The sequence below is a fragment of the Clupea harengus genome, chromosome 6 (genome assembly GCF_900700415.2).
Source record: "Clupea harengus chromosome 6, Ch_v2.0.2, whole genome shotgun sequence".
Classification (NCBI taxonomy): domain Eukaryota; kingdom Metazoa; phylum Chordata; class Actinopteri; order Clupeiformes; family Clupeidae; genus Clupea; species Clupea harengus.
The window spans coordinates 18334137-18345813 of NC_045157.1; the positions used below are offsets into that span (position 1 = coordinate 18334137).

Consider the following 11677-nt stretch of genomic DNA (forward strand, 5'->3'; position numbering starts at 1 on the left):
CAGCCCAAACTGAAATCACTTAATTAACTCCCATGGGGTTGGAGTGATGTGTTTTGTGCGATTGGCCATGTCTTGATCTATTGTTTCTGGATCACACAGAATCAGCCTGAATTGAGAACAGCAGGCTGGGACAGCAGGACACTTGAGCTCCTGTCTCTGGTGTCCAGTAATTATTATTCTGGTTATTCAATTTAATTTTATTCCAGTGCTTTTCTTTCTGTATGCCCACCCAATTCCTCCTCTCAGCCCGTTTGCACATTTGTCCATACAAAGCTCTAGTGCCTCCATGTGGCAAGGGAAGGATGCTTGCCTCACCAGCAACCTAACCAGCTATTTCAGCAGGTAGAGTCTCAACCCCATCACATCTGTTTCCTGCAGCCCTGTAACAAGCCTCACTGAGACGACCAAAGCTCTGCCCTCTCCAAACATGTCTGCCAGTATGGTCGGGGCTGAGAATGAGAGCAGGCTGTGATCTCTGCATTCATGTGAAGCTAAGAGATACAGCTACAGCACAATCTGTGTGTTGATCCGCACAGCCCTCTCTGCCTCCCAGTGATGCATTCTGGTCCAAACATTATAGCTGTAGGGTGGAGATAAAAATAGACGGGGGGGGGGGGGGGGGTTGAGAGTCTGTGTGGTGTCTGATGGGGCAGGGGTGGCATCTCTGCTTCACAGAGGCACCACGCGTTGCTCCGGAATCATTCCCAAACAAACGGAGGCCACGCTCACAGGCACGTGCCTCACTGCTCTCCGCGGTCACATGGCCGAGCCCAGTGGAGAGGATATGAGTGTCCCGTGTCAGAGGCAGAGCTGGAAACCCCTAAAATAGAGCTCCATCTCTCTGAGGTCCGCTGTACAAGCGCTTGCTTTGGGTTGGGTTCTGCTCACATTATGAGGTTTGTGTGTGTGTGTGGTGTGAGGAGCATCTGTGTATGTGTCTGCATGTGGGCGTGTGTACATGTGAGTGTGGGGGTGTATGTGTGCACGTGCATGGGATACAGAAGGTGGAAACTAGTATGGGTTGCCGAGTGATTCACACTGATCATTATTAATGGGACACTCATATATCGTACAGTGCATCTCACTCTGTGGGTTGGGCCGAAAGTTTTTAGTGAAAGATGGGGATAATGCCAGGGACATTACATCCATATTCAAATGTGAGTCAGATTTTAGGTTTGTTTACGAAATGCTTACATCTCAGCAAACAGGAGAGCTTTGTTTGAGAGATATGTTGGTTATCTCAGTGAATCTAGTTACAGAGGGTTACAGAGGTATAGTTTGGCCATGGTCTCACAATGTTACATCTTTTGCAATTATAACCTTTTTATATGCATATATGCAGTCAATGATGTATTCCATTGAAAATAAATTTCATGGATAACTCTTAAAAAAAATTCTGTCCATGAACAGACAGACTGAAATTAAATGCAAAACAGCAGTACTTCAGAGAGACTGTAGAAGGGGAAATGATTAAATCGCAAGACAGGTTTATTATATTCTTGTCTGGAGAATACTGAATCTGTACACTTATCTGGAGATGTGGGTTATTACAAGCAATGTATTTTCTTTGCAGTAAGACTGAATAAAAAGAGGCGTGCTTGTGATTTGTGCAAACAGCTCATTTATTTCATATTCTGCTCTGAACTTTTTTCATTCACTGAGGAGTCACAATTGTTTGTGTGTGTGTGTTTAAGCTGCATTTGCATTTATCTGAACTAAAATGACATGCTGTTTACTATGCCTGAGCTTTTGTCTTCACAGCAGTAACTTGATTCAGGGTTTACAAATGCAATTAAAATATTCTATGAGAGCAATACAATCTTAAGATCAATTATAGTAAAGTGCTACGTATGAGTTAATGGTAAACATCTTTGAACTTAAATAAGGGAATGCATATGTTTGTCATCATGTCGGCCTGCGCACTCTGGAGTACTGTGCAGCGTATGATTCCCTCAGAGTCTGTGGCTCTTCATAAGGTCCCTCTGACTCGTAAACATCCTCCTCTTCCTCATCTTCTTCCTCATTATCCTCATCCTCAATGTCGTCTTGCCGGCGCAATGTACTCCTTCGAGACTGCATTTCGGGAAAATTGAAAAAATCTTTGAGTTTGCCAAGGGACTGTACAATAACTGCTTACATGTTATACCACAGAGAGGATACCAGTGCATTAATGTTCCATTGGATCCCAGAATGAAAGGTAACATGATTGGCTAGATTTCTCTCTCAGAACTGGCATTAGTGATGTGGAGTAAGCTTGGATGCTAGCCCACATATTCTACCACACTGGGAAACCACTAAAAGAAGAATGGAGCTGCTATGCATTTACTGCTGTCCTGCTATTTTACTACTGTTCACCACTTGGCTTGGAAATCAAAACTAAAGTGAACGTCCAAGTGATTTTGGCAGGGTTGGGCAATAAAAAGTTTGGATGTTGCATGTTTCTTTTTTGTATACAAGTATTTTGAATGCATACCATAAACCTTGGAAAAATAATTCAGAGATTTGCCAAGCAGGCATCTTAATTGCTGCTGATATACTACGTATATCTTTGATTTACCACCAACACTTTAGAAAAAAAAAGAAGAAAACGGAAAATATGACCATTTTGTTAATTTAATGATGCCTCTGTTGTCCTCTTTTGGTTGATGTATATGCAGACCTTTAAAAAAGCTTGGGAACTAAGAGGCTCAAAAAAGCTTTTACATAAAAAGGAGAAAGTCTAAAATGTAAGCAACATGCCAAAGTGTTTGGATCTATCTCAAGAAGGCAACTCTGCTAATAACAATCTTTGATTTTCAACCAACACTATATTCAGCAGATGAAGAGAGGCAGTTGTCTCTGTCTGCAGGATGTCAAATCAAAAGTATTCAGTTACATTTTCACATCTTATTTTGGTTTGAACTTTGTGTTTACTCTATTCCACCTGAGCTTGGATTTAAAATGTAAAACATGAAAACAAACTAGAGAACTTTTAGATTGGCATTCGTCTCGTGTCTTCAGATTATTTGTGTGTGGACTTTTCATCACAACCATACCCATTGATTCTCTTTCTCCAGATCCCCTGTTCCTCCTTGCTCTTCTTCTTTTTGGCACATTCATTTGTTTCCCTATTCATCTATTTTCCTTCCATCACCTGGCTTTTCATCTCCTCCATCATGGTTTGGCACCAGCTCCTTCAGTAAACACATCCGGATCCGGCCACAGTAACACTGCCTGCGAGTTCTCACTGTCTGACGTTTCTTTCAATTTCCTCCATTACATGTTCCCTCCAACTCCTATACTCCAGATGCTCTTAGTTTCTCTTAATCCATCCTTTAGATTTCTGTCACTCTTTGTAAATTTCTCCATATTTTTTGGTTAGCTGGAGGGTTCTTGATTTCCCACTAGCCTCTCTATCTAGCAATCCACTGTCCCTAATCATGGTCATTTTGGGATTTTATCATCAACTGGAATATGTGGAGAAAGTTTACACATATCTTACAGGGGAAAGGACTACGAGTCTGACGTGTCAAGTTTGTTTGTTTGGAAATTCACAGACTCACTCGTGTGAAGTAGTCGGCTGTCTTCCTGAGGGTGGAGGGGGTAGGGCTGGAATAGGGAGGGCTTGAAGAGGTGGATCGGACACTCTGGAGAACCTGGTTGTCCAAGGGTAGATCTGTCACCTGGATCTTCCTCATGAACAACTAAGAAAGAAGGCCACACATTTTGATCTGACCTCACAAACACATTACTCTTTATTAGATGACAACTGTGTCCAGTTACCGCTTTAAAATTTCAGCACAATACAGTTTGTGAGTGATGTAGTAAAAGTGAGTTATATGTGAGCTTACCTCAAGGTCTTTGTCAATATCCATCGTCTCAAAATTCTGAAAGGTGTGGGTGTAGACCTCAAGGGCTTTAGCATGGAAGAGCATCTCAACCATGATGAATTCTGAAAAGACCTTCTGTAATTATTAAAGAAACAACATTTATCAGACTCCTGAACTCCCAAAGCTGACCTGGACTTTTTCTATTTTTATTTTTATTTTTTTCCTATCCCCATCTACCTATGACAAAAGAATACCACCAACATTGTTGTGTGGCAATAAAGTTTTTATCTATCTATCTATCTATTTAACAACACCATTGAGCACTCTAGCAAAGCATCAAGCACAAAACCTGTAGAAGTGAAAGCAATCAATCCTCAGTATCACAACAGGCTTTGGGAGCATGGCAACTACCAGCAATCACTGTGTACCAAGCATAACTGCAAACAACACTAAACTTGAGGACTGTAATTTCAGGAGCGTGGACTCTTGCTTGCATGTGTGTTTTTCTATTACCAACCTTAACATCCTCTAGTTTCTGTCTCTGAAACTCACTGATGGTCTCCTCCATTTGCCGGGTACTTCTGTTGGCATTGTTAGTGGCTTTCTGTGCAATCACCTCAGCCTGCAAATGGTCATAAAATCACCAGATTGCATTGTCAAGTTTTTACAGATTTGAACTAGCTGAAACATTGTCCAATGATTAATGCATGTAGCTAAAATTGGATAATGGAAAAATTTGTGCCAGGCCTGTCCCTTTGGAATAATTTCTTCTCTGAGGGAAAGGATCCACACAATCACTCTTAATGGAGTACCTGAGACTGAGGCGACAAGTCAAGGTAATGAGGCAGACCTTTATGATGTATGACAAACCTGCTGCAGTTGACAAGAGTCATCATGACATTCAACTTCTTTAAAGGTGAATTTTTCTAATAACATTTAATAGTAGATTTTAAAATGGACAAACAAGGCCAATTATACATTTGTGCCTATTTTTACTCCAACGTTTCTCCATATTATTTGCAATTTGTCTGCATTAATGATTTTTCTTTGAGCCAAAATAATCTAGCTCCATCAAACAACACAACTGAGCCAAGTCACTCATTTAATGATAGAGGATACAATGCTCTGTCGGTCTGCTGGGTTTTTCAGTCTGATCTTCTCTAGTTTCTGAAGCTCTTTCATCTCCCTGTTGCGATCAGCGTTGAATCTCTTCAGATCTGCCTAGTTGCAAAGTGCAGAATATTTCAGAGAATATTATATTACATGAAGTGGTTTTGTAATTACTATTCAGTCCCTTATTGAGATGTGGCTACATACTGTATGTTGTAAAGAGAGAAGTAATGGTGTTTTCTCACTCGCTTGATTTTCACCGTATCTCCATACGCTTTTAGTGGGGTGACAACTCTTGCTTCAAGTCTCTCCACCTGTAAATGTATACAACATTTTCATCGACTTGAAAGCTTATTATTTTTACCAAGACAATATAGCAAATAATATTAATAATTATGGGAGAGAGCTATCCAATATTTTGGAGGCCTTCTAGTTCTTAATCCTATAATTTTCTGTCAGTTCTCACCTCCGCCTGTCTGTAGTCTTGGACCATTGCCAAGTCCTCTGCTAGGTTCTTCATGCATGTTCGAAGTTCGGGATCCTCATTGCTTGCAAATTCATTCAGCTGTCTAACGAGGAAGTCAGCTTTGTCCCGAAGTTTAGCTGTCTTTCGCGTATATGATGCGAGTGTAGTACAAAACTGACCCAGGTACTTTTCCGAATCATTCAGCAATGACTCTATCGCTTTTAGTTGATTATCTCTGAAAACACAGACGTCTGCGTTAATGCCATAGGCTTCTCTGGGCAGCAGAAAATGTAGGCTACATAATTTTTCTAATAGTCTACCAATAATTTGCATTTCGTTCGCGCGAAGAAAAAGACTTACCTGGAGAAAAGCGAGTTCATGATGATGGTAAACGAGTTTGTTCAATATCTACCTAATGCCTGCCTGGTGTTCACCTGCAGTAGTTAGGTGAGGAGTTTCTATGGAAACAACAACAGAGCCTCAGTAAAAAATAATTCAACCAGTTGACCACGCGGTGGCAGAAGACTATAAGAAACACGGAAATAATAGTGAGCTAAATAAATACATCGTTTTCTTTTTTTTCTTGTTAAAACACAAACACACTTCAACAACACACAGTCCAAACTACTTTCGCATTTCCAACTGCATTCCCTTAGTAAACCTTCAGCTTATTATTGCAGGGAGGATTGTTGAATGAGGTCTCCAACTTTGCCAGCTTTCTCTTGCCCCGTCCTTCACCTCCTTCCGTTCATCTCCCTGAAGTATGTGCTAGCATAGCTAAGAGGCCGACTGAAATGGAACTTAAATTACCTTTCTGTACACACAGATTATCAGACATAAACAAATTCTTGTAGTGTACAGCTAACATAAACCCTTTTATGTACCCTATGGCTGTCGCCTGGTATGGTATGTATTATTTTGCATATATTATATTATTTAAAAGTATGAAATGAAAAAGATAATGATACAATTTTTAATATAGCAATTTAATTCATTAAAATACTGCCATAGTGCATCCCTTATGTATGGATGTGTGAGTGAGAGTAACGTGTACGTGTGTGTTTGCTTAAAAGACAAGGTGGGTTGTGAATGAGGCTTTGATGTTATCTGCCCATTTTCCCTGGTGGACAGCTGTTATGATAAACACTGCTGTCTAGTAGCAACAGATCCTTTCCCTAGGTGCCGCCCCACCCCACCTCTCCCGCTGCTCTCTGTGCAGGGAAAGGAAAACACTGGTCTTGCCAACCTCTTCACCAACACAGCCGGGCTGTCGCTGATGTTCACAGATTACAAGCGTGCTATAAATGGGCATGGACGCACACACATACACAACAGTAAACACATTCACACATACACACACATCCGTGGCTGTATTTTTACCATCGGTCACCCACATACAGGCAACGCAATACACGCACACGTAACACAAAAGTGTATAATACTCACACAAACACACATGCAGAAATGAGCTGTACATGTATTTGTATACACATACACACACTTGTGTTCACACAACTACACAAAACAGTGGTATGTGTACAACACTGCAATTGCTCTGAAAGCGGATGGCCAAAAACAGAATGCAGATGAAAGAGCTATAAACGTACCTGAATACACAAAAGTCAACATGCACGTGCATGCACACACACCCACACCCACACACACTCACAGTAGTACTATGCACTGATATACACATGTGTGCTATAACCACAAAAGCGGATGGACCTTGAAATCAGAACACAATGGTTCCCATACCCAGTGCTAATTGGAAGGGGAACCCCAAGCTGAAAGAGAGGGCCTTGGGGAGGAAGGAGCTCCACATGCCTCTTAAATAGAGAATCAAAGGCCTGGGCAGGTACACTTCCTCTGCCTGCTGTGGCCACACACTGCTCCCATGAATGAGGAAAAGAAGGTTGGGAGGACAGATGGATAGAAAAGTAAAGGACAGGAATAGAGATGGGGAGAGAAACTGAAAGCGCCTCACCAGTACAAAGATATAAAGTTCATTGATATATAGGCAGATAAAGTGTAATCGGGGTCATGGTATGCTTTCTCTACCCCCTACACTCCCTTGGTGTGGTTTGACATGGCGTTCCCCCAATAGTCTTCTTCTCTCATCTCTCTCTCTTTCTCTCTCTCTCTGATGTTACACAATCCTCTCTCCTAATGGGGAGAGAGAACGTTTGCTCATGCTTGGCGTGGAGCCCTGTCCGGGCTTTTTTTTTTCACTTCTCTGATGGATCGCTCAGGCCTCGCGGTGTCAGTCCTCTTCCTGCTCGCCTCCGCCGGCCGTGCATGATGGAGGGGGTGCGTCATCATAAATGAGGAGAAATAGAAAAATGAGTTATGGCGCGGTGGCGGCCGCCGCCACAATAAAACACACCGTCTCCCCCCACACGCACACGATCTGTTCCCAGGCAGCCAAAACCACAGCACTCAAAAGAGAGACAGAGAGAGAGGGAGAGAGAGCTCATAGACAAAAATGTTGAACACACACAATCAGAGGTGATGACATCTTTCTGTGGAGGAGCCAGGCGATCACAGCGCTTGAGATATTGCTTTCACGCACACCCTCTACTTGTTATTCTATCGTTCTCCATCTTCCCTCTCCCCATACCCTGTTGCTCTCCCTTCTAATGATGGAGACCTTGCATGACTGTCAGTGGGCCTCTCATCCGGTCAGGTCCAACCTGAGGTTCGCCTCTCAGTGCTGCCTCTGGGCCAAGACTCAAAGCTGGTCCAAGAGCCCCGGTTGGAGACGTCCCTGAACTTCCTTCCCCGCGTGCAGTGACTCACGCACACTGACTCACGCACACTCTTAAAGCACAGCACGCAGGCTAGTGTGAGCACCAGGCAAACTGTAGGGTGGCCAGAGGTCCCTCAGAGGCCCGAGGGCACCAGCTCTCTCCCATAAAGTCTGGCCTCGCTTGTATTCGCCTCCCTCTGTAGTTTAGACTCAGCCGTCCCCAGTGAGGACCTGCCCAGACTTCAGTCCGTTCTCGTCTGTCTTGATTAATGCCAGGCCATGTTCTTCTCATTCAGCTGCCATCCAAACAGGGAGCCCCAGTGTTTTGATTAGACTTCTCCGGTGCTAACAGAGGCTGGGGTGTGCGGAGTGTGATTAGAAGGCTTCAGTCAGGAGTAGGATGTATTATGTTATCCCTTGAGGTGTTTGTGGGTGAGCTTCGACCGGGAAGTGTGAGTTTGTAGATGTTTTCTCTCTCTCTCTCTCTCTCTCTCTCTCTCTCTCTCTCTCTCTCTCCCTATCTGTCTCTCTCTCTTTCCGTTTGTCTGTCTGTCTCTCTCTTTTTCTCTCTCTCTCTCATTTTTTCTTTCTTCGGTGGTAGGTGGTAATCAGTAGTCATAAGCGCCCACTACTAGCTATTACCCTCCAACCCTCCTTGCCCGAGGCATCACTCACCGAGCAAATACATCATGACAACTTTCGCTCTCTGCCACCGGGACACGTTGGGGTGTGATTAATGAGAGAAAGTTAGCGGCGTGATGGTTATTTTCCTTTGACCAGAAATGTCTCACTAGGGCTTAATAAAAACACAAAAAAAGGAGTTGGGGGTGGTGGTTGGGGAGGGGGAGTGATGGATGGGCCCTTCTTTGAGGTCCCTGAGACTGCTGGGTATGGTGAGGTCACCCAAAGTATGCAAACAACCCCTCCAATAATTTATGTGAGAAATAACATGACTTAAGAGCATTATGACCTGCGGAGTGGAATGGGTGCATAGACAAGATTACAGACTGGAACTGAGTGAGTTTGTGTGTGTGTGTGTGTGTGTGTGTGTACATGAAACAACAGAGAAAACAGTGGTTGAATTGGTGCATTTCATTCTGGGGTCATCACATTGCTCTTGTACATTAGGGCTGAAGAGTTTTGGAAAAGAACAACGACTTGAGTTTGAAGCCAAGAAGATTCTGACACACTATGTTGTTGAGTACAAATGTATTGCTTACACAGAGAAACATTTTGTGTGTATGTGTGTGCGTGTGTGGGTGTTTGTGTGGGTGGATGGGTGAGTGTTTTGTGTATGTTTGTGTGTACTGTAGGTACTGTACTGTATGCTCCTAAGGCCAGCCCAAGTACTTAAAGGAAAGTATGAAGGGAAAAGACATGAGTAAATGTGTGTGTGTGTGTGCGTGTCTGTGTGTCTGTGTGTCTGTGTGTGTGTGTGTGTGTGTGTGTGTGTGTGTGTGTGTGTGTGTGTGTGCATGCCAACCTTGGGCAGCCAACATGCTTTGTGGTCAGCTGCGCTCTGCCAAGGGTAACAGTGTTGTTGGTTTAGTGAAAGACAGCTTTTCACAGGTCACTGAAGCCTTACCTCTGTCTGCTCACATCCCAGAGCCTTCCTGAGAGATGAGATGGGCTTACAGAGGACTCTCTGCCTCACTTAAGGACTCGCTTCTCCTGTCCTCCACTCTGGTGGGCTATAGGCCTACCACATCTTTCTCACACACCTTCACATGCTTTACTGCATCCTTAAGTACTAGTTCAGCACCATTTTAAATGGGCTTCATTGATGCTTTACTCTCCTCTGCATGTCTGTCAGACCAGTATGCTACAGGCCCCTCTCATAACCTCCATTCTATAGCCTAAAAATATGATCAAGTAGACTTTGCAGTATAATGAAGTCACCAAATTCCCTTTTACAGATAATATCTGTGATGATATCTAGAAGACAAAAAGTGACATCCAGCCTTTTTGGATGGCAAGCTTAAAGTGCCCTTCAGGGAACAATTTTTTTCTATGAGTGCATGACCTTCCATTTCCAGCTCCTAAACTAGAGGGAACCAGGGCCGTCCTGCTGTTTTCTATTTCAACTCTGAATGTGGTGTGTTCGTGTATGTGGATTTTTTTCATGCTTTTTTGTGCTAGGATTTTGTGTGTGTGTGTGTGTGTGTGTGTGTGTGTGTGTGTGTGTGTGTGTGTGTGTGTGTGTTTGTGTGTGTGTGTGTGTGTGTGTGCTCAGCATGTGAATTTGAAGAGACATGCAAAGAGAGAAGGAGAGACGGACGAAGGGAATCCTGCCTGCGTGATGTTTCCACTTCTGCCCGGATGAAAAGTCTCCCCCCGTCTTGGAGCCCCCCCGAGCTAAATAAACACTCCTAATTGGCTGTGGAGCCCCAGAAGTCTGAGGTTTCATTTACTTTTGTACAGTAGTGCAGAGAGAGAGAGAGAAAGAGAGAGAGAAAGTGTGTGTGTGCGTGCGTGCGTGCGTGCGTGCGTGCATGCGTCTCTGTGTGTGTGTGTGAGAGAGAGAGAGAGAGAGAGAGAGAGAGAAAGTGTGTGTGTGTGAGAGAGAGAAAATGTCTAAAGTAGAAGGAAAGACGAAAGTGGGGAAGAGAGAGGGCAGAAGAGGAAAGACTGTGACGTTTAAATGCACCACATGAATGACTTCAGTTTGGGGATCCACCTTGGGAATTCATTGTATTGCTTACTTCACTTATGTGGCAACCTACCTATAGTGTCTGCCTTTTTATTGATAGAGGTGCCCTCTAGTGGCACATACTTATACTGCATGATAGCCAGGCTTTTGGGACAATCCATATGCCTGAAAGCATAACAGATTGTCCCGAAGGATAGCCATATGATACAATCTGTGAAAAGCATCATGTAGGACCGAATTATTCTGTGGTGACTGATAATTTTCACATGTGCACAAGTAAACTTTAGGGATCCTCTTGCAGCCAAGTTCCATTTTGATATTTGCCTTGTGTTGCTTTTTTCAGACTTTCAGATTCCATTAAACTCCTCTCGCAGTTTTCACTGAGGTCAAAAAAAGCTTCACAAAAGCCAGTGAACTGAATTTGATTGTCCAAGGCAGAACATATTCCATTGAATTCCAGTAACCTTAAGAGACCATTATTCACTCATTCAAAAGGCTATCTGCCAATTTTTTGACATGATTACTCTTCAATATGGAGATATGACATTGAATCTCTATTCTCTCTTGTGAATTATCACTAAGCTCTTAGATTTCTCACGTACAAAAATGCTCACAGTTATTTATCTCATAGAGATCTCCCTTTGGGTCAAAAGAATTAGTATCAATCCAGATATCGGAAACTGTGAAGTAGCAAACTCATGTAGCAACCTGGTTGTGTTTGTGTGATATGCTATTGAACTACAGTACCAGTATCAGGGTGTGACAGCAATTTTTCACAAAGCTGTACAGCTGTACTAATAATGGTGTGTGTATGTGTATGTGTGCATGTTTTGGTGTATGTAACGCTGTGTGTGCCTGTATATGTTTGAAAGTGTAATCTCCATTCCAGCTAACAT

General features: G+C 43.1%; 1 protein-coding gene across 1 annotated transcript; it reads right to left on the reverse strand.

Moving 5' to 3' along the window:
• Positions 1 to 1527: 1527 nt before the first annotated feature.
• On the reverse strand, positions 1528 to 5993 carry cibar2 (CBY1 interacting BAR domain containing 2). The gene is made up of 9 exons (XM_012819193.3): positions 5746 to 5993; positions 5386 to 5620; positions 5165 to 5233; positions 4929 to 5030; positions 4622 to 4627; positions 4327 to 4431; positions 3831 to 3944; positions 3543 to 3683; positions 1528 to 2073 (listed from the first exon to the last, which is right to left on the reverse strand). The coding sequence occupies exons 1-9, from the start codon at positions 5763 to 5765 to the stop codon at positions 1906 to 1908; spliced, it is 960 nt and encodes a 319-aa protein (XP_012674647.2). The 5' UTR covers positions 5766 to 5993; the 3' UTR covers positions 1528 to 1905.
• Positions 5994 to 11677: the final 5684 nt, after the last annotated feature.